This window comes from Ursus maritimus, unplaced genomic scaffold, assembly GCF_017311325.1.
Source record: "Ursus maritimus isolate PB19 unplaced genomic scaffold, ASM1731132v1 scaffold_15, whole genome shotgun sequence".
Lineage (NCBI taxonomy): Eukaryota > Metazoa > Chordata > Mammalia > Carnivora > Ursidae > Ursus > Ursus maritimus.
In genome coordinates, this window is record NW_024423897.1 from 5,708,756 (window position 1) to 5,734,974 (window position 26,219).

At 52.9% G+C, this 26,219-nt stretch overlaps 1 protein-coding gene and 1 long non-coding RNA gene across 3 annotated transcripts in view; both read right to left on the bottom strand.

Annotated features, from left to right (window-relative positions):
* The window catches only part of KCNIP1 (potassium voltage-gated channel interacting protein 1), a 334,221-nt gene extending 321,138 nt beyond the window's left edge, over positions 1-13,083 (bottom strand). For both annotated transcript variants that reach the window (XM_008692388.2, XM_008692387.2), the window contains exon 1: positions 12,996-13,083. In XM_008692388.2, coding sequence (XP_008690610.1) covers positions 12,996-13,083 — 88 coding nt within the window. The remainder of the gene's footprint in view (positions 1-12,995) is intronic.
* A 9,512-nt stretch (positions 13,084-22,595) lies between these two features.
* LOC121102733 lies at positions 22,596-24,459 on the bottom strand. The gene is made up of 3 exons (XR_005834803.1): positions 24,343-24,459; positions 24,025-24,141; positions 22,596-23,862 (listed from the first exon to the last, which is right to left on the bottom strand). It is a non-coding gene; the product is annotated as an uncharacterized LOC121102733 (long non-coding RNA).
* Positions 24,460-26,219: the final 1,760 nt, after the last annotated feature.

A 26,219-nucleotide genomic window follows, 5' to 3' on the forward strand; every position in this document is an offset into this window, starting at 1 on the left:
CTGCTGCCCCCCCCCCCCCCGGCTCATTCTCTCTCTCTCTCTCAAATAAATAAACAAATAATCTTTTAAAAAGATGAATCGTTGGAGACTTAGGGACATAAAACACAAGTCGGGTTTGGAAACCATGTGGGAACCAGTCTGGCTGGGGGAGAATGCAGACGGAGGCGGGGAGCCACGAGCAGCAAGTGGCCTGCGGCCATGGCCGTGAGCGCCAGGCCGGGCAGCTCAGGGTGGGCTCCAGCATGGACAGGAAGGCTGTGGTATCAAGGTAGGGAAAGCACGGCTGTCACTGAAGGTCTTGAGAAGAAGCAAAAACCTGCAGATGTATATTCAGCAAATGATTTCTTTACGGTCTGATTAAATACACGTGCTTGTTGAAGATGGCGTAGCTGATACGGGTAAGTATCAAGAAGAACTTTAAAGCATAACCCTTAAGTCCCACTGAGACCTATGCTAATATGTCAGGTTCTTTTCTATTTTACTTTTCTGTACACATATCTATTCACGGATTGGAACCTTATTGTACATACAGATTTGTATCCCGATTTTTTTTTTAACCTAGTATTAGGTTAGGTTGTTTTTAAGTAGTCCTCAAAATAATTTTTCAAAGATTTAATATTGCTCTATCAGCTACATGAGCCCCAAAACACCCACTGTTTTTGGACTAACGTCTAGCTGGTCTCCGATTGTTCACAATTACAGTGTAATAACCGTGACGAGCACTCCCGCGTACCAGTCTCTGCGCATCCCTGATCACCTGCTTAGAACAGATTTCGAGACGTCGGCTCCTGGGTTGAAGAGCTGGATGGACCCTGTCCCAGTCTGGCCGTGGTGAGGAGGGATGGGAGAGGGAGAAACAGGAGAAAGTGCAGGCTGCGGGCTGCGACAGCACAGCAGCTGAGACACGGTGAGGTGTGGACTTCAAGGACAGTGCTGAGAATGGGAAGACAGCGACAGGACAAACACTGGCCAGAAATGATCAATAGGACTTAGTGAGTGAGATAACTTCAAGGGGCGAGACTGGGGACATAGAGAAACAGAGAGAAGGTGAGAGAGAGGTCTGCTTTGCCTTTTTTTTTTTTTTTGATGAGAGAGAGCATACATGAGGAGAAGGTAGGTGGGCAGAGAGAGAAGGAGAGAGAGAATCTTCTTCTTCTTCTTTTTTTTTAAGATTTTATTTATTTATTTGACAGAGAGACAGCCAGGGAGAGAGGGAACACAAGCAGGGAAAGTGGGAGAGGAAGAAGCAGGCTCCAGTGGAGGAGCCTGATGTGGGGCTCGATCCCAGGACTTTGGGATCACGCCCTGAGCCGAAGGCAGACACTTAACGACTGCGCCACCCAGGCGCCCCTGCTTTGCTTTTATAAGGGTTGAGTAGAGGCATAGGAAGACATTCATATAGAAGGGTTTATGATCTGTCCTCCCTCCCTCTCTGTTCCTTTCCTTCCTTTCTTTATGCATCCATCCTTTGAACCCCTACTCTGTGCCAGGCCTTGTGCTGGCTGCTGGGCATTCTTAAATAAGTAGGATATGGCCTCTGTTCCCCATGAGCTCATAGTTCTGCTGGGGAACGCTGCAGGCATGGAAACTTAAGAGACAAGCCACGGCAAGGGAGAGAGACTTGGGAGGCCCTGCCAGAGAAGAAGGCGCAAGGTCAAGAGAAGAAGGCACAGGGTCACAGCCGGAGAGATGAGGGTCCTTGATCTGTCTTAGCTGAAGTCACTGACTGTGTGGACTTGAAGAGCCATCTGCTGGGTGACCACACCTCTGTGGGGAGCTGGGTCTCTCTTCATCCTGATGTCCCCGGCTGCCAGCCCCCAGACTCTGCCTCAATGTACCTACTTCAAGAATGTTCCTTGTTCTGGCCTCAGTTTCCCCATCCGTACACAGAGGAGGTTGGGGGTCGAATGTTAGGAGGAGTCTCATGCTGGTCACTTGCCTGAGTGGCCTTGACTTCCCTTAGCATGCTGGCCACCATCAGGCTCTCAGCAGCTCGCTGGGGAGGACGTCAAAGTCCAGGGTACGGCATGCAGGTGCTGGCTAGTGCTGGGGAGCCCCATGCCTGCCTCCTATGCCACAGCGCCTAGTGAGACAGGCCAGCAGCCGTGGCAGGTCCTCTGTAGTTTCTGGCCTTTAAATCACCAAATGTTGCTAAATGTCCTGCCAGACCCACCTGCCCTGAGGCTTTGAGATTTGGGGCCCAGCTTCCCACCTCCAGGGTAGAGGCATTCTTAGGGGAGTCTGACCGAGGCCACAAGAGATGTTTTAATGCTCAGGTTTAGGCTTATAAAGCTAAGGTTTCTCTTCCATACTTCCTATTTTTCATCAGGTGGACACTGTTCACTATGAATGGGCAGGGACCGGGGAGAGACTGGACTAAATGTTGTTTGGTGTTTTTTTTTAAAAGATTTTATTTATTTATTTGATGCAGAGAAAGAGTGTGTGTGAGAGAGAGAGCATGAGCTGGGGGTAGGAGCAGAGGGAGAGGGAGAAGCAGATTCCTTGCTGAGCAGGGAGCCTGATGTGGGGCTCCATCCCAGGACCCCAGGATCATGACCTGAGCTGAAGGCAGACGCTTAACTGGCTAAGCCACCCAGGCGTCCCATGGCCTGAATGGGTTTTGAAGGCTCTGGATACTAAACTCATTCTCGAATGCAATGCTAGCCCTCCTGTCCCATCTGCCTAGAATAAGACTCTCTACCACTGATACTCTAATTCTAGGTAGGGAGAGGGAAGGTGAAGAGAATGCTGGAGAAGTCTCAGATGCTCTTCTGGTCCACATGGTGATTTCAGTCACCCAGACATTTTTTTTCAAGATTTTATTTATTTATTTGACAGAGAGAGACAGTGAGAGAGGGAACACAAGCAAGGGGAGTGGGAGAGGGAGAAGCAGGCTTCCTGCCAAGTGGGGAGCCCAATGCGGGGCTCGATCCCAGAACCCTGGGATCATGACCTGAGCCGAAGGCAGACGCTCAATGGCTGAGCCACCCAGGCGCCCCATACCCAGCCATTTTCTGAGACCCAGGAGTATATATTGCCTAGTATATAGATGAGAGGAGAGAGGAGACATAACCTCACTTCCTATAAAGAGCAATAACACTTAAAAGTGAAAACAGGCCATCATTTGTGGAGCTCTTTCTATGACGCAGCATTGTGCTGAATGCTTCAGTGTTACTTCAGTACACCTGCAAGATTGATGTTGTGTCCACTTTCCAGCAAAAGCGAGACTCAAAGAAGTGGTGGGACTTCTGAAGGTCAAACAGCTTCCAGAGGGTAATGGTTGGCTTTGGAGTCTAATGAACTCCCAAAATCATGTTCCCAAAAGGTCCTGGATCCCCAAGGGCTAGAGCATGGGCAGGGAAGCCAGCTGTGTCCGCAGCCCCCAGAGGCCTTTGGCAGGGACTGGTCACTTCACACACTCACAGGGGGGCCTCCCAGTTGAATGGAGCAGAGGGAAGAATGGAGAATAATGCCAGTCCTTTCCCCATGGCAACACTACCCTCTTTCCATGGGAAGAAGAAATCAAAGATGAACTAAATGGCCCATAGCCGCAGTGACAGGAAGGGGCAGCTCTCAGGATGGGGGGCTGAGGAGCCGGACAGATGGCTCAAACCCTCATGCCCTATTGCAGGATCACTGGTGGCTTTGCTAAAGGGTAAGTGTGGATGGACAGACAGACACGGGAAGGTGGAACACAGTACCAGGGCCTTTAACAGAAAGGTAGACCAGAGCCTTTGGGGAAAGGGAAGAGGATTCGAAGGGCCCAGATTGAAGGCCAGTTTTGCTGCCTGCTTGCTGGGTGGTCTTCCCTGGGCCTCGGGCTTCTCACCTGCCTTGTCGATCCCTCAGCCTCCACTGAGTCCTGCTATGTGCCAGGCCCTGCACCGACTGCTGGGAAAGCGCTGATGGCCAGAACAGCCCCTGCCCTCATGGAACTGAACTCCTGGTGGGCGAGCCAGACCAGCAACAGGTGAATCAATGGGTAACGTCATTGCACGAGCAGTAAGTGCTACGTGGAAAAACAAGGCAGCGTTAGTGGACAGGAAGTGCCTGATGTGTGTGTTGGGGAGAGGAGATGGGGGCTGCACAGGAAAGAATGTTCCAGACAGAGCCAGGTGAGATGGGACAGAGTGTCCACGGGAGGTAACAGTAACTGTGAGGCTGCAGAGAGGGGGCACTAGCGTGCCAGCAACAGCAGCAGGGCCTGGGGGCTGGGGCGCACCGCCTGGAGGAGACCGGAGCTGGAAGAGGCCAGTGCAGAGGGCAGATCAAGCGAAGCCTGGAGGCCCCAGAGAAAAGTCTGCATTTGACCCCAGATGTGTCAAGAAACCCCTGGAGGCAGAGCTGGGAACAAGGGGGTAATGGGATCCCTTTTGTATTTTCAAAATATGGGAATGGATGAATAGCAGTGGGTGAATAGGTAAAAGAAACAAGGTCCGTACATGGAATATTATTCAGCCTTCAAAAGGAAGGAAATTCTGACACGTACATGGAGAAGCCTTGAGAACGTTGCTACGTGAAATAAGCCAGACACGAAAGGACAACTGCTGTATGATTCCATGACATGCAGCACCTAGAACAGGTAGATAGGTACAGACAGGAAGGAGAGTGGGGGTGCCAGGGCTGGGGGAGAGGAGAATGGGGAGCTGGTGTTTGCTGAGGACACAGTTTCAGTTTGCAATGCTGAGGTTCCGGAGACGGACAGAGGGGACGGCTGTGCAGTGGGGCGAGTGTGCTTACTGACACTGACCTGTACGCCTCCAAGTGGTAAAAATGGTAAAAATGGTAAATGTCATGTTATGTGTATTTACTGCAATACAAAATATGGGAAAGGCTGCTACTCAGAGAATTGTCCCTGAGGGTCTGTTATCCTTCGAGAGCTGCCCTAACACGATACCACAGACTGGGTGACTTCACAGAAATTTATTTTTTTCGTGGTTCTGAAGGCTGAAAGTCCAAGACCAAAGTGCTGGCACGGTTGAGACCTCTCTGGTGAGACCTCATTCCTCTGCTGGCAGGTGACCCCTGTGACCTCATGTGGCCCTTTCTCTGCGTGTGCCTTTCTTCTTACAAGGACACCAGTCCTATCTGATCAAGGCCCCACCCCTGTGAACACATTCACCCTTAATTACCTCTTTTAAGGTGCTATCTCCAGATACAGTCACATTGGGGGTGAGGGCCCCAACAAATGAACTGGGGAGGCGGCACAGTTCCGCCCATGCCAGGGGGTGACAGTGCTGAGGGGTTCGATAGAGAGGGTGTTTCTTTAGTACCGCACGGAACCTTTGGCGCCCGTTTGGCTCTGTGAACTTGGGAAGTTATTCAACCTCTCCCATCCTCAGGTGGGAACGGTGAGAGTACGAAACGTGCAGGGCTAAGGCTGGACTGAAAGTAGGGACCCCCTGAAAGCCCCAGCAAATGAAGAGTACTCAAGGGACCGTGGCAATTATTCTTCTTTGCACAGTGCGTGCTGAGCTTGGAACGACAGGCTGCTGTTTCTGGGCTGGGGAGGCACGGGCAGGGTTAACCTGTGGCACAAGGACGCCAGCGCCTTCCTCGGCCAGTGTGTCTTCTGCTGTTCCAGGCTCGGAATGACAGTGGCTTCCCAGCTGATGCTTGGAGATAGTGAGCGGCAAGCCTGGGCTTGGCTCTGCCTGCCAAGCGTAGATGGTTTGAAAAATGCCACCCAAACCGGCCCAGGGTTAATCAAAAGATTACAGCAAGAAAATTAGGGCAGGCTAACCCCAGCCTCCCAGACACAAGCATCGGAATCACATCTCCCTCCCTGACGCCCACCCAGTTCTCTGCCTCTGCTTCCAACCCACCTCCTTCCGGCAAGAACTGGAAACTGGCCAGGCTAGCCTTGCAGGGGGAGGCCTTGTACTGGGCTCTTTCTTTCCTGTCCTTGCAGGCTGGGCTATCCAGCCAGTTTCCCCTATTTTCTGTCGTTTGGCTGGAAAAGATGGCCTGCGATGGTGGTTTGCAGTGTGGACAGGGGACTTGGGTCTCAGGGGGATGCTCTGGAATTGTGCTGCTTGAGTCAGAGCAGAGGTCTTGACACCTTGACTTCTGAAAGAGCACGTATTGCCTCTTGGCCGGACTGGGGAGGCATCAACTTTGTCTTCATTGCTTTCCTATCCCGGATCTGAGTTTTAGGAATGGAGGGCGTGAAATGAGGGAGCCACAGCCGGAACGTGGAGACAGAGCCTGACTTCCACTTCTGGCTCTGTCCCATGCTGGCTGTGTGACTCAGAGCCAGGCCCTTCCCTCTCCGGAGCCCCAAATTGCTCACCTGTAAGTGGGGCTGACTAAGCACGCGCCGTGCTTACAGCAGTGTCGGGGCCAGAGCAGGTGCCATGAGGAGCATTGCAATTATGAATATCGAATCTTAAAACTCTAAAACTGGACGGGAACTTCAAAATCAGCAACTCCGTCATTTTAGAGATGAAGAAACTGAGGCCCAGAGAAGGAATCCTCCTGCTCAGTGAGCAAGTGGGAAGATCTGGATTTGAACTCAGGTTTGGCTCCAAAGCTATTACTTGCTGTAGGTCTAAGAACATGGGCTGGACATGTTGTGGCTTCAACCAGAGGGGACCAGGGTTGGCTTTGTGTTCATGGCTTTCCTGCCCTCACCCCATCAGGAGCAAGGCTTTCGTCTGCCTCCAGACTGGGGATCTGTGTCCTCACAGATAGGGAGGGTGGTCACTGGCAGGAGTAAACACCTTTCCTCACATCTTTTCCTGGGTCCTGGCCTCCTTTCCTTCCTGTTGGCCCCAGAGAGCCTGTGCTATCTCATCTCCTGCTTCCTCTCCTCTCCCCAGCCCTCTGCCCTTCCATGGGGTCCTCAGAGCGGGGTCCTCCCTCCTGCCCTCCTGGCTGGGGTGCAGATGGACGCTGAGGGGACACTGGTCAGCCATGGCAGACAGGCAGTGCGGGCCTGCTATTGAGGGGCCAATCTCTCAGGGCACAGGAAAACTGGAATGGAGGAGAGGTCAAGTGGCCCCAAAGAAGGATAGCCTTGGCAGGTGGCAGGGGGCTGCTATGGGACTATGGGGACCTGGCCAGTGAAATGGGTGAAGGACTGATGTGTGTGGTATAGGGAGGCAAGGATGAGAGACAGGTATGCTGGAATGAGGGCTCGTGGGCATGGGGAGAGCCCAGGCGGGCTTGGTCCCCACACTGGCAGGTGCTGGCTGTGACTGGAGAGGCCAGGAGTGGACCAGAACCCCCAGTGATTGAACTTTCTGCTTATGACAAGGCACAAGCACTCAGAGGTTCCTGGATGCAACCAGGGAGTAGGGTTGTCCTAACATGACCCAGTGCTGGCCTGTGCTGCCAAGACAGTGAGCTAGCTGGGCCCCGGGGTGGCGGGCAAGTGCATGCAAGCTGAGCTGCTCATGGGACAGGTGGCATGGTAGAGGGCTCCTTTTGGTAGAGGGCTCAGTCTCATCTCGTAGGTGCCAAGGTTCTCAGGGTCAAGGCTATTGCTTTCCCAGAGAATTCTAGTAAACGGTCAGTCTCTCAACTCCAGAGTGCCTGGTGCCTAAAACCTTGTGTATTTCCCCACTGACATGACCACTCCTCACACTTGCCCTATAAGAAGGGAGAGTGGTGGGGAGGGTCCCTTATGGTCTTGGAGCCCATGCAATGTCTGGCAGGTGCCCTGGCCCCAGTGTACCTATCTGAGAGGTGACAGGGATGCTGGGAGAGCGTGTATGAGGCTGTCTTGCCGACCTCGGCCTGCAGAGTATTCTATTCCCCATAAAGCTTATTCCTTAACCCAGGCCATACCGCATGAAGGAATTTGTCACAACTCTTTGGAAGACGGATGGCTTCCCTGAAGAGCCCCAGCTGGTGTGATAGTTCTCGACAAACCCACCTACAAAATTAGTGGGATGCTGGGGCACTCTTTGCCAGTGACAAGGTGGGGAGCGATCCCCTCAGGGGTGTCTTCTCTAGCCCCGTGGAGTAGCGAGGCAAGAGCCTGGCCCTGGCCCCAGTAGGACCTGGGTTCCAATCCCCACTCTGCCACTTACTGCCAGCTGGGCCACCTGGCCAGTTTCTTTATCTGGTAAAATGGTGATAGCAACCGCTACTCCAAGGTCAGGACTGGGACAAGACAGGGGAGGTGCCTAGGGCCTGGCAGAGGGAGGGACTCGCCGCTAGCCCTACCAGCTGCAGCCCGCCGCTCGTGTCATCCTCACTGAGCTACCAACAGCCTTTGCACTTGGTGTTGTTATTACCTCCAATTAAAAGGGAGGAGCCTTGGCTTAGGGAGGTTGTGTACCTCACCCAAGCTCACACAGCTGCTCGATGACAGAGCTGGGACTCAAGCTGGGCCTGCCTGAAGGCAGAGCCAAGTTCAAGGTCAGTTCCTGGAGAAGAGGAGGCGAGAGGAAGAGCGTGTCTGTGATGGGTCTGAAGCACAGAGAGAAACCACCAGCCAGGGTGGGAGACGGGGAGTCGGGGCTCCAGGGCATTGTCCTTGAGATAAATCTTACAAGGGTAGCACCCCCCCCCCCCACCCTGCAGCCATGTGGGTGGCCTGGACAACTAGAAGCTCTCCTGTATTGAATTTTTCCCTCCTGCTGGCTTGGGCTTCATGCTCTTTCTGGGGTGACAGAAGGGTTCCCAAAGTCCAGAAGGAGATGGTTTAAACCTCCCCAACCAGAGTGGAGCTTGCCCTACCTGGATTCCCATCCGCAGCCCCAGGGTCTCTGTGAAGTGACTAGGGAGCTGGCTGTGAAAGAAGAGAACCAGGCAGGTCCCCCAGACCCCGGGGGTTAGCCAGCCATCTAGGCCAGGAGCTGGGCTTCTGCTCAGTTAAAGAGCTGGGGAGGGCCTGGCTCTGGGAGTCATTTTATTAACTCCTAATAAGGGAATCAGGTGGGGGAAAGGGCTCAAAGGTCAATCTTAGCACTAGGTGGGACCTGAGGAAAACAAGTTATGGAGAGGGGAATAGAATATTCTAGAGAGGCCACATTCAGAGTCTGTGCCAGCTCTGAAGAAAGCAGCAGTTAGTGAGATGGAGTCCCTGCCCTGAGGGCCTCACTGTCCTGGGGACTAGCTAATAGCTGCAGTCACATCAGCAAACATTTCCCGTGTGCTTAACACGCGGGGGGCTTTATAGACGCACTCTTATTTCATCCTATAAGGAGGGCATGGTGATTCCATTTTCTAGAGCAGGTAACTGAGGCCAGAGAGGTGAAGGACCCTGCAGGAGACTCCTGGCCAGTGTGCAGTGGACTCGAGGAGGTCCTAGTCTGGCAACCCACTGTCCTTTCCACAAAGGACACTTTTTTTTTTTTTTTTTTTTTTAAAGCGAGAGGAACTCGTTCTTTAAATTTCAGAGAAATTCAGTACGTGGAACAAATCAGAGTCAAGCTGAAGGAGCAGGGATGGCTGTGCCGGATCTCTCCCCACACACAGCCTCCCCTCTTGGGGGACAATTAAATGCCCTTCCTGAGACACCGAGAAAGCTTAGGCAGGGTTCTGAACGATTTGTCTGGCCGGAGGCTCACCCTCTGGCCACAGACTCGGGTCTTGCCGCTGACAGAGTTCCGAGAGTGTTTACTGAACACCTCTGGCTCAGGGGCTTGCACGACGCGTCCTGGAAAGCTCCCACTCTACACATCCTCTCAGGACCCCGGGCGGACGTCTGTGCCCCAAGGTGCTGCTTCAGTCGTTTCCCGCTATCGGCAAAGCAGCCACTCCAGGCCCGGCGCTGGCTGAGGAGCTCTGGTCACCGGGACGAGGAAAAACTCATGAGGTCTCTGCCCTCCCAGAGCTGAAGTCCGGTGGGGAAGACAGCCTTTAGCAAGCATGTTTCTAAAAGGAACATGGATCACAGATTGTGATGAGAGCTATGGAGGAAAAGCACAAGGTCAAGGAGACGTGTGAGCAGGGGGACCTGCTCAGTCCATCTCTGAAAAAGGCATCTGTGAGAAAAGTCTGGGCCACCCGCAGCTTAGACCAGTGGGAGAGGGGATTGCTAAAATCAGGAGGAGGTGGCTGTGGTCCGGTGACGGAAGGACAGGGAGGGGTGGTCTTGGGCTCTCCCTGTTCTCCAGGCATTCCCAAGGCAGGTAAGAAACGACGAGTTGCCCCCCCAACCAGCAGGAGGTGCCTGGTCCTGTAGGACCTTTACATGCCCCAGTTCTGAAAGGGACAAAGAAAAATCCTTCTAAGGGCTGGATTATTGCAAATCGAGGACCCTGTGCAATGAGTAATGAGTAAATGAAATCACAATTAAACCCAGCAATCATTAAACTACTGTAATGTGTCCACGTAGGATCTAATCTATAGTCACTTAGGGCTGGCCTATGCATAAGAAAGACCTTCTTTGCTCCCCTGCTCCAGTCCTGGCCCTGCTCCCACTGTCATTCATTTAACAAATATTTAGCAAACACCTGGGTTGGGCAGAACACCAGTTTCCCGGCGCGTGCCTGGCACAGAGCCAGGGCGTGTAAGCCCTTGGTGCTCTCTGCAGAGTGGAGAGAAGCGATGCTGCCCCGGGGCCCACTGCGGGCCGCCTCCCTGAGCTCTGGCTACGGGAAGCTCCGTCCGGATGCAGGACGGAGAAAGGCCAGGAGGCCACTAGGTCCCTGTGGAGCCCTTTCCGCATCCCATGGATCTTAGTCTCTGGGATTCTGAGCAGAGAGAGGGGGCCATCCTGCCCTGCTGTCTGGTTTCTCGGCGGATGCTGACATTCCACTGCTCCCTCTGCTCGTGCCAGCCTGCTCCCGCCTGCCCCGTCCTGCCTTCCTTCTCATCTCAGCTGATACCACTTTTGGAGGGGCCTCTGGATCTGCCCCGGGCTTCTCTTTGGCCCCATGCCTCCCTCCATCTCTGCACTCAGCGTGGTGTCCAGGTGATGTCTGGTGTTCAGCCTGTGCGCTCTGGTCGGGGGAGAACTTGTGTCATACTCTCCAGTGTCCGGGGTCAGCAGTGAGCCTGGCACAGGGTGGGTGCTCAGTAAATAAATTTTAAGCAAATGATTGTAGGCGATTATGCAAAAGACAGTATCTTCCTGCTCATTTAATCAAATAGCCATCTATCCTCTCTCTCTCTCTCTCTCTCTCTCTCACACACCCCTCTGCATGTTCTCCCTCTCCCTGACTCACTCACTTTCTCACACTTAATTCTATTTTTGTTGTCCCCCTCCCCCCCAGCCCCCCCTCAGAACTGCCTGGAGTGCATAGACCCACCTGCAGCCAGCTACACTGAAGACCTTTGACCCTGCTCCGGCAGATGGCATGGCCTAGATCACCCTCTCCAGACCCAGGCCCATCTCAGTCCCTGACAGCGTCCTCTCATCGGGTCACTGCAACATAGTCCATAGAGTGATCCTATGTCTCAGCTTCCCCGGAGCCTTCCAACGATGCTGGAAGGTAAACAGATTGCAGGTAATGGACTCATTTTACAGATGAAGAAACTGAGGCTCGGAGAGGCTGAGGCCTGCCCAGGGAGCAAAGCCAGAGTTGAGAGCTAGGTTTCCCGAGTGTGGGCCAAAGATCTTTCTGCTAAACCTCTGGGGAGCAAAGGCTAAGGTGGGAGGCTGCCGCTCACCCTTCATCCCCTGAGATCCTGGAATCCGTGATATGGGAAGAAAGTCCTGTTTGGAAGGATTGAATTGTGGGGAGGACTCTGGGGCATCCTCTAGTCCTGGCTCTCAGCTCCTCACCTCTGTCCATCCCACAAGGGCTGCGGGAAATCTGCCCACAGCTTAACCCTCAGCATTGGTCTCCCTGGGCGTCCTGGAGGCGTAGCGCCCTATTCGAGAAGTGTAGTGGGGGCAGAACAAGGGTGGTGATGGGGCTGAGAAAGGAGCTAGGCAGACCTCACCATCCCTACCCCTGACATTTGCCGTTCTGTTTGCACCAGGCAGAAACTTCTGGGCCTGGAACACCGGTGTCACGTCATCACAGCTGGCCACACGCAGCCTTTATCTTCTCTCCTTGTCATTTAAAAAAATCCTGGTCAAGGTTTTGTGGCTTTCCCTCCTTCCCTGAATACCCGGCCTGCTGCTTCCAATGCGTCTCCCCCAAAGACTCTTTCCTCCTGAAAGAGGGCATGAATATTTAAAGACTTTTTTTCAGCCAGTGAAACCACATCATGCTGCTGCTCTCTCTTCAAATTTTATCTCCAAAAAGTTTGCCAGAGTCTCTCTGAGTGCCTCGCCCTCCCGGGCACAGTGTCATAGTGGGGTTCGGGAGATAGGAACGGCCCTGAGACGTCAGCCTCCCCTCCGCATCCTGGGGCTGACTTGAGTGTACACAGTCCTAGGTCTGGTTCCCAACCACCCTTTCTGCTGCCTGGGGAGTTGAACCTACCAACTCCCTGCTGCCCCAGTTCTTGGAGAAGTAGAGAAGACAGACGTTGACACGGGCAGGGTCCGCAGAGGAACGGGGGTCCAAGAGAGCAGAAGGATGAACAAAGCCCCAGAAATGCAGGACCCTGGAACCTGGCGAGAGAAAGTCCTTGGCACATGAGCCCCCGAGCTGATACGAATCCTGCATTCACCAGTGCGTGGTGGATTCCAGCCCTGCCGCCCCCTCCTGGGGCCTCCTCAAGCAGCTCTGCTCTGCAGAATTACTCACCACCCACCGCATCAAATCTCTCTTTTATCAACAAGACACAACAACTCCCTGGATAACTTCTTGAAACTCCAGTCACGCTAAGCAGCTTCCAGTGCTCTGGGAAGGGTTCTGTCCCTCTGCCCGCCTGTAACCAATCAGCCACACACCACCAAATCCATTTCCAAAGTTCCAAGCAATTATGGCCGGCTGAGCTCCCTGGCGTGGTGCCCGCCCGCTCAGAGCCAGGACCGAGGTTGTCAGCAACCCCGAATCCCAACCATCCATTCCCCGCACCCCCCCCCACCCCGAGACCCCGGCACAGCAGAACAGCCACAGACGCCACACCAAGGCACTTGCCACTTTGGCCAGCCAGACCACATTAAGACAGAAAATGAGGGTCAAGGCCAGGCTCCCTACCTTTGCTGAGGGTCCCAGTGATGAGCTTAAAGACGGTCTGGGCAAATTTCACGAACCCAAGCTTGCATCTCTTGGAGCAGCCGCTCATGGTGGTAGAGGGAAGGTAGGCTCTGCTGTCAGCACCCGGAAGGGAAAGCACCCACCTTGCGTGGCCCTGGCGCTTGGAGCCTGCCTAGGCAAACCCCGAGAGGCGGATGTACCCCAGAAGCTCCGGGAACAGCACAGCTGCCTCTGCAGTGAGTCCGGCTTCTGCATCCAGAAAGCCTGCAGGGCACGATGTTTGCTCCCTTCCTCCCTCCCTCCCTCCACCTCCTCCTGCTGTCCACTCAAGTCCTCACCACGGGAGGACCTCAGGAGGCCGGGGCTGGGACGGGGACGTCCTGCCAGGGCACAGGGTGCTCCGAGGGACCCGAGGAGGAGTGAGGCTGAGCAGAGCAGGGAGGGAGGAGCTGGCATTCTCCCAGGCTTTGCTGACTGTCTTTCTTACATGGCAGTGGTAATGTAGCAATTAATACTCGAGTCAGAAGGGAGGGACTGCTACGCAAAAACACTCCGCTCAGCAGCCTGCTGCTCGCTCTCCCGCTCTTTCCTTCCTGGTTAATCTGATAGATCAATTCTCCCTGCCCTGATCGGATGTGGGAGAACTCCCCACAGAGCCGAAAGCCGCTGCTCGGCACTCAGTGGAAAGTTTGCAGGCAGCAGAAGTGGGGCTGAGTGGGAGCCCCAGGGGAGCCAGCCTGTGCGCTCTCCCCCCCCCCCGCCCCCGCCCGGGCACCAGCAGCAGGGGCAGCCTGCCTCCGTGACTGGGAAGGCCGATGCCTCCGACCCCCTCCAGCTCCAAGTGCCCGGACGCAAAGTCTGCCAGAAGTCTGCGCTGTCATCGGGGTAGGGGTGCGATTCGCGCTTTCCTTGATGAAGAAAGTATTCCTCAGAAGTGCCAGAGGAGAATTCAATTTGATTACAGTACGATACTCTGGGAAGTAAACCTGCAAGGCAGTATGCAAATATGAAGTCCGGTATGCAAATAGGATTAATAAGAAGTCTGCTTGCTGTTCAGTAGCACAGACTGCGTGGGTTGGAAGGGACCTTGGCGGACATCTCATCTCACCCCCTACACAGGGCAGGTACCTCTCCCATGACGTCTGCACTTTACTTTCTTTGGTGATTCAAAAGGTCCTCCTGGGGCCATCAGCATCACAGTGATGCACCGTGACAACACGGACATCCGATATGAAATTCCCCAGCAGCTGAACTAAGCCGAACCCTAGGAAAGTCTTTCTCTTCCTCTCCATCCGTCTTTCTCTTCCTCTCTTGTCTTCCTGTTATCTGCTTCTCTGGAATGTTTGAGAAGAATAGATCGCTCTTAAGCCAGAGAATGGGCTACCAGTTGATAAAAATGCCAGATAAGTGGAATTCATGCTCCATGTCCAGCTTCTTCTCCATCTTCCATGAGTCATGTGGAAGCAAATCTTGAAACAAATCTCAGCCCTTCGGGGGTTGAGGTGGTCACCACCAAATTTCAGCTCTAAGACCAGACTCCAGAGACAGCGCACAAACACCGAGCACCCTGACTCACCAGCACGGTATGAGTCACAACATATACAGAGAGAGGAGTCCTGACGGAAAAATATCCCATTGTGCTTGATGACTTAGGGCTTGAATTGCCCCATTATTCACTCTTTTTTTTCCTAAGGATTGAAGGTTCCAGTTAAAATGCACATGGTATCTGGGAATGTTAATGGCACTTCGTCTCTGGTTCATTTATTCGCATGAGTATTTACCAAGCTCCCAGGATGTAGAAAACAGTGGGTCAGGCGAACCAGACACACAGGGTCAGTGCCTTCCCGACCTTACGGTGGAGTGGATTCATCGTCAGGCACCAAGCCCTTGTCAAGAATCCGTTTGTCCGGTGAACTTTATTCACCTTGTGCCATCTTACTGGGATGGAGACATGGGGCAGGTAGATGTGATGAAGGGGAAGGAAAGAACTTGACCGTGGAACACACCTGGTGGGCAAGGAGCAGACAAAGAGCAGCGCTGCCTGGAGGAGGAGAGAGTTGAGAGAAAGACTGAGGGAGGCGGTGCTAGCCACCTGACCATTTGCCATGGAGAGTACCACCCTCTGAACTTCGCAGGACAGAACTCTCAGCTAGACCCCGCTGCCTCTCTCTTCCATCCCCCATGAGGTAGGGACACGGAAGATTGAGAAGCCAGAAGAAACAATGGCTGTGACTTCAGTGACATTAGCTGACAAAAGTCTGCCTTCTGCCTCAAACCTGGCCAGGAAACTATAGCAGGAGCGGCTCCCAGAAGGCAGCATCTGTTTTGGGATGACAGGAGAAGTCCAGGGGGCACTTGCATCTGGGCTCCAGCTCTGGAATCTGGAGTCCTGTCATTTGAAAGGTAGGGGGAAAGAGACACAACACTGGGGTCTGTGGGAGCTGAAAAATCCCAAGAAGGAGTATCCCATCCCTGCTCCAGGCAAGGCGGGTAATGGTGAAGAGCCTGGCCCTTTGCCCTGGGCATTTAACCACTTGCTTGTTCTTTCCGTGTGTATGAATGTTGAAGACAGACTATCCGGGCCTCAGCTCCAGGAGCCGAGCAGATGGTGGAGAACAAAACAAAGTCCCTGGGCTTACTGGGGTCACATTCCTGGGGTGGAAGGACAGATAGACAGTGTGTCCACATGCAGGACTGTGCTTTGAAGAAGAGAGAGCTGACCAAGTGGGTGGAGAGGGACAGGAGCTCCTAACGTTACAGAGTCACTGAGAAAAGCTTGTCTCTATTAAATGACATTTAAGCGGAGACCCGAACGAGCCACACGGCTCTGTGGGGTAATAACTGTTCCGACTGTGAGAACAGCAAGTGCAAAGGCCGAAGACAGGCCTGAGATGCTAAGGTCTGCAGTCTAGCAGCTGCTGAGCCAGCTGCAGAGCCTCAGCTTTCTCTTCTGGAAAATGGGAATAATCTTTACCTCATCTGGGGAGGCTTCGATGAGATCACTGTGCTGAATGTCGTGCCTGGCATAGTAAGCCAAGGTCAGTGGGAAGGTCACTCTAACTGTCCAATTGCTGCCACCACTCCTGCCCCTGGCCCCTAAAACCACTCCACGAAACCAGGAGCTGTATAGGTAAGCCTTTGGGATTATGGGAAAGCCTGGGGCCAGGCTCCAATTTTTAATCTCCCCTCGTAGTAACTCAAACACCAAGCATTTCAGATTCTCCTCCGATCTCAGCAAGGATCAAGTATTTGAACTCTCCAAGTTAGAGAAATGACTCAGGCCCCAAAGGGTCAGCAGCACCCAAAATGTCACACAGCAAAACCTTCAGAAACGTGGGCAAGGTGCGTAGTGTGCCAAGAACATTCCCACCAGAGGAAGGCTGGTTGTGTCAGTATTAAATTCATAATAGAAGAGTACGGGGGAAAAATCGTTCTCTGCTCAAGGAACACGCTATTCTGCAAATAAGGAATAGAAAGGGACAGACGGTAATGGAGCGTTCAGGTGGTACCAGGGAACTCAGATCATCAGCGGGTTTGTAATTAGCCTCCCTGTCACAGAGGCGCACTAGCCGAGGGCCCTGGGGAAGGCAGAGTTACTCTCCATCTGACACTGTTCACAAGAACCTTCACATGGCATTTCTGCGGGACAGGAGGAGAAGCAGATGGGGGCTCCAGATGTCGTCTGTGCCCACAAGAGTGTGCTGACAAGTGAGAACAAGGCTAAGAGAGGACAGATATGCTGTCCTTTAGAAGGTTGGAAGGCTGTCCACACGATGATGACATTGACGGCAACATTCGCTGAGAGCCTTCTATGGGCAGGCAACGCCTCCGAGTCCTTCCCTTTACATGCGTGATCCACACAGCCCTATGAGGCAAGTATCATTATGCTACCCATTCTATAGATGAGGAAACAGGCCCAGAGAGGGAAAGTTACTTGTTGAAGGCCACACAGCTGAGGCAGAATTTGAGCCTAAGGCCATTTGACATTTGGCTCTAAAATTCGAAATTTATTTCGTATCTCACCAGGGCTCAAGATTAAAGCAACTGGGAGTTTGAGTGAGACACGTTTTGCCTTGATTTGAAAGAAACCAGCAGCTGTCTGTTATAATCATAAACCCCTGTTCCTGGACGCATCTTGGAGCGAGCTGAGATCAACGCCTGAAGGAATTCCCTCCATGGCCATGGCTGTGGGGGTGGGAGAGGAGGTGGGGACGGATGCTAGGCACGGATTCAGCCTCACTGCAGCCCGGGAGACACAGCCTCACCAGCTATTTGGACAGCAAGAATTTCATGTGAAGACTTGGTATGTGGGTATTGGAGGCCCGACAAGGACAGGAGGAGACGCTGAGGAATCACAGACATGGTAACCGTAGGAAGCGGCGGCCAGCTCTAGCACTGGGTGTGTGTGTGGGGGGGCAGACAAGGAAGGGACTGGGATCCTCAGAACGAGAAGCCTGGAGGAGGGGCTCCCTGAAGCTGAGACCTGGTCCTCCTAGGATGGGGTGCTGGCCAGCTGGGGCTGGTGTCTCTGAAGGGGAGTTATGAGGCTGACTCTGGGAGTTCAAAAACTATGGATCAGAAATGAACCATTTGCTGCCACCAGAAGCTGATGCCATTGTTAGTGGCCCTGGGGACACAGACAGGAGCAGGAAGGTGTGGGGAAGGAACACAGTCCCCTCCTCCCTGTCCCCCTACTGGCAGAGGCGATCTTGGGGCTGCTGGCAAAGCAGAAATGTGGCTTATAGAGTCCCAGCCCAGCAGCACTGAGCAGGACAGAGAGGGGAGCCCTTGAAGCTGGGGTTGGTCATTTAATAACCAGCCAGGCCAGGTGCCTTCCCTTCCAGCTTGTGCCGGGTATTGAGGCTACACCAGTAAATAAGACAGCCTCCCTTCCCTTGAGGGAATTGCATTTTAGCGGTGGCGTGGGGTAGGTATGCTGAGACCATAAACAAGCAGACAAATGCACAAGGTAAAGAATTTCCTTGAAGCAAATAGCGACCAGTTGGTGTTTTCTAATCAGCAGAGCTCACTGAACAGTTCATGATAGAATAACCATGAAGACGAAGAGGGCAGATTCTATGGGGGTCAAGGTCATCATAAAAATAATCATCATAATTTGTAGGTCTGTTACCAGACGCTGTGCTGGGTGTTGTGCTTATTATCTGGGTCTCATAACAAACACCTTGAGTCAGTATTATTAATTATACCCATTTTACAGATGAGGACGTGGAGGCTCAGTCAGATTTGGCGATTTGCCCCAAGGGAGAGGGTTGAGTCAGTGGGACTGGTGACTGACTGCAGGAAGTCTGGGGAACAGGAGGGGGTTAAAAGCCACCAGCATTTCTGGAAACAAAACCAGTAAAGGTATAAAGAGGATCTGGTCTGGGGAGGGAGATGGTTACAGATTTCATGTGCCTTACGGAGAGCCGCATCCAGCTGGTAGGTGCAAATGAAGATGAGGAACTCAGGAGAGAGGGTGGGGAGGCCATAATTCTCATAAATAAATGATTTTTTTGTTGCTGCTCCGGAAAAAAATATTAAATGTGGCCTCCCAACAGGCCAAACATATTAGCATTTAAATACAGGCTTACACAGGTGGGTAGAAAGGCAATTTCCTAAGAATTAAATCAGATTTTATTTTTCCTCTAAGTCTCAGAAAAAATCCCCTTCTGTGGAAGTGGGTCCTCAGAGAGGCATTCGCCTTGTTCTCGGGGCACGGCAGCTCCATGCCTTCAGTGGGTCCCGGTGTCTTCTCCCTGCTGTAACTATGGGAAAATGAGGCCTAAGAGCTGATGGAAATTCATCAGCACTGTTGGCTGGAGGTCCTCGGGCTCCTTTGTGTGGAGGGCAGGGCAGTTGGTGTTGGGGTCCAATACCCACTGTGCTCAACTGTGTCAGCGGGTCTGCAGGGCCCAGCTGTGGGCTGGAGGAACCAGTTGGCCGCAGAACTGGCAGGAAGGGGGAGGGAGCAGCTGCAGCTGCTTCCAGGCAAAAGATGGGAAGAGACCAAGTTGGTCCTTGAAGCCGCCCCTTCTCCCTCTGTGTCCCCAGCTGCTACCCCATTGTTGCCTGCTGACACATCCTGCCCATTGCTGTCTTCTCCTGCCCCCACAGCATGCTACGCTCACAACTGGACTTGGTCCTGGGCCACCATGGGGACCCCTTTATTTTGTGATCATGGAAAGAGCAGGACCTGTTGAAGCTGGACACCAAAGGCCACAGGTGTGGGCTCTGGTGGCTCCCGGCTGACCACCGAGAGGCTTCTAAGACAAGCCGACTAATGTGTCAGGGCTGCTTCCCTGTCTGCCTTCCAGGGTCCCTGAAAGCAGGATATAGTCCCCACAGTGCAGAGATTAGGGCTGGGGCCCCAATTCCTAGATACAATGGATTCTGGATGCCTCTGTTCTCCTGCTTTCTCATCACCGTACACCTGTCCAATGTCCCCGGGCCCTGCTCTTTGCAAACAGCCCAGATGGCTTCTCTGACATTCCGTAGCTCAACAAACCACATCGTCAGCCTCTAGAACCCCTGGGCCGTAATACTGGGAGTCATTCTTGACTCTCCCCCATCCTCTTCTGCTTGGCATCAGTCTCCTGTGGCAGCTGTAACAAATCGCCATGTACTGAGGGGCTTAAGACAGCCAGGATCTCAGCTCTCACCATTCTGGAGGCCAGGAGTCTGAGACCAAGGGTCGGTAGGGTTGGCTCTGGGGAGAAACTACCCATCGTGGCAACGAGCGGGGGGGTCGACAATAGTAACGGGGTAATCCGTCATGGGTGCCCAGTTCCTTTTCCTGTGATTCTTCCTCCCTTCCCCCACAAACCAGGGTCCTGTCTGGCCAGGCAGAATAGGGGAGCTGACCTCAATGTTCACAGCTAGGCCAGAATGACTGGTCCCCTCTACCTTTAAGGCCCCATATCAAGAAAGAGGGCAGAATGGTCACATGACCATTCATAAGGCCAAACCACAGGCCGCTCTGGGTGTAAGTCAGAACAGTCCTTCTAGAATCCAATCAGAGACAGTGATGGATGGAATTTGGAGAGGAAGCATTTACCGGTTAAATAAGAGTCCCTTTAAATATTCATCCTCTTATTGGTAATTACATCAGTGCCCAGAGGGGCTGGCAGGATCCTGGGTGGCTAATGGGTGGGCAGGAGACAGTGGGGCGTTTGCATAGGGCATGCAGTGGGGTGCTGAGTATTTCCTATACTCTGGTGTGATGCTCACTGCAGAGCTGAGATAACTTGTCACCGTGCCCAGTGCCTCAGATGGCAAAACCAACTCAACTCTTAGAGGAATCAAGCCAGCGCCAAGCTGGTGTGTTCCGGGAAGGGCAAGAGGCAATCGGTGTGCCAGAGGTGACTCTCAGCCTTTTGGGGCGGTCTGTGTCATTTTTCTCCATCTAGTGCGTAAGCTTGCTCGTGGCAGGGAAGGTGTCTGTCACTCCTTTTAGAGGCACGCCCTGCCACCCCTGTCCTCAGTGATCTCTCTGCTGCAAGGTCAGTACCCCTTTCTTCTGCATCACCCTCCCGTTCCTACGAGCAAAGGGAAGGCGGACAGACCCCTGTATCTGTGCAAGCCTCCGTTTCTTGTCTGTGTGCTACAGTTGTCAGCTTCCAGGTTCGGTGTTTATTGATGGGGAGAAACAAAATAATACATGAGAATTTCATTTCTAAATTGCAAATTGTACACAAGCATTAAATAGCCTATTACTTCAGAGGCAGCGCCCTGTGGTGGTTCAAAGCCCTGCTCCCACACCTCCTACCTGTGTGACTTTAGACAAAGGAAGCCGTTGGAGCCTTCGCTTCCCCATCTGTAAAATGAGGGTAATCACAGTACTCACACCATGTGATGAGCGTATCCAGTGAAAAGTGTGCGTGGGATTGGCACATAATACGTGCTCAAATAATGGCAGCCATTATCATTTGTAGTCAGTGTGCTGTTGTTATAATAACCCCAGAGTCCACTACACACATGAAGAGCCTGAGACCTGTAACTGGTCCCTCCAGGGTGTTCTGACCCACATGGGATTATCCGGAGTCTGGAATTACTGCCAGTCTTGCCTTCTTACCACTCATAATTCTTGTCTCTGTCTCCAGCCAGGAGTCTGAGAGCGAGGTATCCTTGGGCTTCAGAAGTTCCAGAGCAGGAGAACAGAGGACTGGACATAATGTGAGTTTCCTGGGCCCCCTTCTTTATGTGGGCTCAGCCTACGTTGGAAAGTGTATGGGTCCTGTGTCCGCCAAAGTGTCAGTGGGCTATGCCCTCACAGGATACACATTTACCACGACCCTGCCATGCAGATGGAAAAATGCCCGAGTTTGATTCCCTGACTTCCCGCTGGGGAGCTAAGACCCCTCAAAAATAACCGTGCATCAGAACAAGGAGAGGACTTGGAGCCTGGGGCCACCACATCCCCCACCCCGCGGCAGCATCCTTCTCAGCCCTCCTTCTCTCCAGTCCCTGGCTCACATGGATGGGGAGCCCAGAGAGAAGTAAAAATGCAGTGGACAGAAAGAAGTTATCCCGTCAGCTGGTACCTAGATTCCTGTTAGGGAAGGAATTGTCTTTCCTGGGGTGTGGGTCCTGAATGTTGCCTCGATAAACGACGGTTGACAGGAGACACAGAAAAAAATATTTAAAGTTCTCTGTTGTAGGAACCGGCAGGAGTAGCCAGAGGATATTTAGGAAGATGCATGTCCGACATTCAACTTTCAGTTGTCTGTGTGGCTACGAGGTAAACTCCCTCTGTCTCCTTTGAAGTTGGCTACCCACAAGGGTCTTGTCATATTTTTCTAAAATGAAAATTAGGAGAAGGGTTACATTACAAATTCAGCTAGATTTGATGTATAATAGGACCAGGGCACATAGGACACCAAGCAGATCCCTGAAGTGGCCTAATTCAGTGGAAGCAGGTGCTCAGAGGTCCAGGTGGCCAGGAAAAACCCTACTCTCCCATACCCCCCCATCTACATAATAGAGCCCTTTGTGCCCAGGATGCATAATAGGAAGGGGTCCACTACTTGGTGGGAGATGTCAGGCATCTCAGCTGACTTCTGTTTCAAACATAACAGAAATACTAATAACAGCTTGTGCATTCTACCGCCTAGAGTGCTTTCCCATATTTTGTCCCTTTTAACCTCAGTAGTTTGTTTCAATTTTCAGACAAGGAGACTGCAGCCCTGAGAGGTCACGTGACTCCTTCCAAGTCACACTGGCTAGGGTCTGCTCCTCACTGCTGACTCAGTAGAGCCCAGGCATCTGGTTGCAATAGTTTGCTAATCATTAGGATGCTAAGTGGCTCCAAAAATACTGTGGAGTGGCTTCCAGGAGGCAAGGCAAAGCTGAGCCTGGAAATGGGACTCAGGACCAATCTCTGTCATGACCCACACCCCCTACTCCTGGCCCAGTGGGGTGGTGGTGATCAGCAGGCTGGGGTCAGAGGCAAGCCCGACCCAACAGGCCCAGCGGAAGAAGCAGCGTGCACTCAGTATGGCAAAGAGGATGGTGAGGAGGCCACCTCCAGCGGGACGTCTGAGGCGGGGCGACCGGGGACTAGACCCAGGGATCTGCAGGTACATACTGGGGGAAGGTCAGGTTCAGAGGCAAGTACCTCAAAAGAGTAAGCATTCCAGACAGCTCTGCTGGGGAGTTGTTGCTGTCCTTGATAGCCACAGGAGGTGCCATTTTTGACCAGGACTCACTCAACCCGTCATCTTCTTGATGGGGAGGAAGTCTTGCAGAGGTGGCTTTGTGCCCAGGATGCGAGTGTTTCTTGCACTACCTCACTGCTTCACTAGAGGGAGCCCAAGCTCCCACTCCCCACCTGCAGCCCACCTGGCCAGGTGTTGCCACCCTTCCACCCCAGGGAGGGTGTGGGTCTGGGGGCCCTGGGAGAGACAGCCCTCCCTCTTAGTACTGGGGAGGTCTCAACAGACTTTGGAAAATGTTTTCAGGAATCACAGGCAGCAAAGGCTAGATTTGACTACAAAATGAGTGCTGTTTCTTCTCACAGTTTGTGAGATCTTACGACTGCCACCTTGAACCTGGTGGTCTGTTTCCACCCTCCACCTGTTCCCCCATTCCCGGATCATGGCTCTTCTGAGCAAGTGCCACCAAGTACAGTGTCCCGGGAGCCCAGACACAGGATGGGGGATGGGAGACGCTCGCCTGTGTGCTTGACCATGACGGTAAGACCCATCACTTATCAAGGAGACAGTTCGGTGGTCAGACCTGTGGGCTCTGGAGTAGACAATCTTGTTTCCAAATTTTCCCCACCTAGATGTGATTGCTGAGAGACCAGGAGTATCGTCTGTCTCGTGGACCACAATATCCCCGATGCCTGGAATAGAGTCTGGCACATGGAGAGCAGTCAATATTTTATGAATAAACCAGTGGCTCTGACCTTACTGCTGCTTTAACCTTGCACCAGTTACCTCCTGTCTTTGAGCCTCAGTTTCCCCTTCTGTAAAACAGGACAAAAACGTCACTTACCAGAGAGGTGGTAGTGAGGACTGAATGAGTATGTGTGTGGTTGGTAGTGAGCCTCCAGCAATAAACAGCAGCTCCTAGCAGTTCGTATGTGCCGGGCACCCTGCGAGGTACTGGGGATGCATTTGTGTGCGTTCGTGTGCAGACATGGGCTTGTGTGAGCACACAATATCATGCTATCCTCCAGGAGGACGGGTCTGTTATTATCTTACTTTTACGGTCACGGAGACTGGGGCCCGGAGAGGTGCTGCATGTGGCCAAAGCTGTTCTGTTGGGAGGTGGAGGTGGAAGCAGGTTTTTAAGCCCCATGAATCTGACTCCACAGCTTTGCTCTTATGCTTGGAAACAGCTTGCTTAGAGTCCTGGATCTGCTATTCTGCAAATGACAATGTACTGTTTGGGGTCGTTTTGTGCAGAGGACACAGCAAGTCTCCTGCCATCCTTTTCTGCGTCTCACACTTGTAAAGCCTACAACCTTAGAAACCCGAGAGCTGATGACTTGAGTTGCCCAAGAATTTGACGAGCAGTTGAGGCGTACCGGTCAAGTGTAGAAGCCAGTGCCCAGCCCCGGCCGGCAGAGGCTGATCGTGTGTAGACTCTGGGGTCTGACTCTTCGACAAGCTCCTTGGGTATTTCTGAGCAAGTGTTCTTTCTACTTTTGGAAATTCAAAAAGAAAAAAAATATCTATGAAATGGGTATGTACTCCGGAGGGAAGGGATGAGCCGGCCTGCTTTGGCTTTTCAAGAAAGAGAGGAATGCCAAAGAGATATAAGTCTATGGGTAATTCCCCCCGCCACCCCCCCAGTGCCAGCCCCTATCCCCCACCACCCCCCAAGCACCATTCCCATGGCCTACCCTCCAAGGGAAGTGCTGAGTCGCCTCCAACGGGCAGAGAACATTAAGCCCAGATAAAGGGACAGGGTAGGGAATCTGAGCTCCGCCCTTCGTCCTGCTCTTCCACCTCCCTTTGCTTCCATTGGAAAAAAGAAAATTGCCAAGTAATTTCTCCTCGACAACCCCCGCTGGTCCGCGGTCTTCTTTCTTGCTGAGATTATAATTAGTGAATCAGTACATTTAAATAGAAAATCCACGAGCAGCACAGAGCCTTCATTTTTCAGATGACGTTTCGTGCACCTTGTAAGCAGCCCTTGCACTTGGTTGTGGGCAGCGGTGGCAGGGTGAGGCCCCATGTCAGATGGGGGCAGGAAGCCAGGGCGCACAGCCCCCCTGGGCTCTCTGCAAAGGCACAGGAGCAGTAGCGGCGGCGCGGGGGAGCATTTGCTGTGTGCCGGAGGCTGGGCCGGGTGGTCCCAAGCCTTGTTATAGCCACCCTTGGAGGTACCACTAGTTTATTCCCGTGTTACAGATGAGGAATCTAAGGCTCGGAGGGGTGATGACTTACCCAAGGTCACATAGCTACTGAGGGTCAGAACAGAGACTTGAAGCCCCGTGCATCTGAGCCCTTAGCCTGTTCATCTGTCCTGAAATTTCACTGCTTTTCTAATAGATTGGGGCTCTAAATCCCAGATTTGAGTAAATTCCAGGTGTGCGGTCCCTCTTCTTCCCCCGCCAAAGTTTGGATGCCGCCAGAGCCGGGCCTGGGCCTGACTTCTCCCTTGGGCCCCCAGGGTCCAGGGGTCAAAGCCAGGCTCCTGGATGGGCTGAGACAGAGGAAGGGGAACGTGCCTGTCTGGTGAGCTGTGGTTTCTCGCTGGACCACCTCCTTACCCTGGGTCCTTGAAACCCATCCCATCGCCTCCATCTCCATTTTAGAGACGAGGACTCCGAGGCTGCAGAGAGATGGAATGGCTTTGCTCAAGATGACTTAGCCAGCTTCTGGCCGCTAGACTCAGGCCTGGGGCCTCCCCACCCCCTCCAGGGCCGAGCTGCTTCTCCGGGGCTCTGCAGCTGTGCCGGGCTGGGCTCCGGTTGCAGGCAATGGGCCTGTCCAAAGAGAAAACCAGAAAGGTGACAGGCAGGGCGAGGAGAGGAAGCTCACATTTCTTGGTCACCGATGACGTGTTGGCTGCTAACAGGGAGGGGTTTTGGAGGCACCCTGTCCACAGTAGCTTTTGGCTTTGCCTTTCTGCGTGTCATGTAATGAGTGAGGGTGTTTTGTAATCCTCACCTGGTGGGTGATGTGAAGACCGACTGGGATCATGAATGTAAAGCCCGGACTCAGTGCAGTGCTGAGTGCACGGTGGTCGCCGGCGGAAACCAAGACCTGTTTCCTTGCTAATAGTACACTAATGCCGTTAACAATTCTGATAACAACTTTGTGAGATATTCACATCCCCATTTTCCAGATGGGAAAACCAAGTCTCTGAGAGATTAGGTGATTTGGTTCAGACACACAGCTCATAAGCTGCGGACCCAGGGTTCCAACTGGGGGCTGTATGATCCTGGCCCCACTGCCCCCGCACCTTGACCTCATCTCCAGCTTGGGGACAACAGTAGGACAGGGATATGCGGAGGACAAGGGGACATGAAGCACCTCAGATAGGTCATTCATGACCTGAGATGCTAGGACAAGCTTCTGTGTCTGGTATACTGTGCTTCTCAGCCACCCTGCACCCTAGAAAAATGCCTTATACCTATAAGTTGTCCTGAAGGACAGGAACAAAGGCCCTGGGGATCTGGGTCTTATGGAAACCTCCTGGATCGCCTGTTACCCGCAATGGGGGTTTTTTATTTAGTAGTAAATAAGGACGAATCCCTCTGAAACCCTTTCT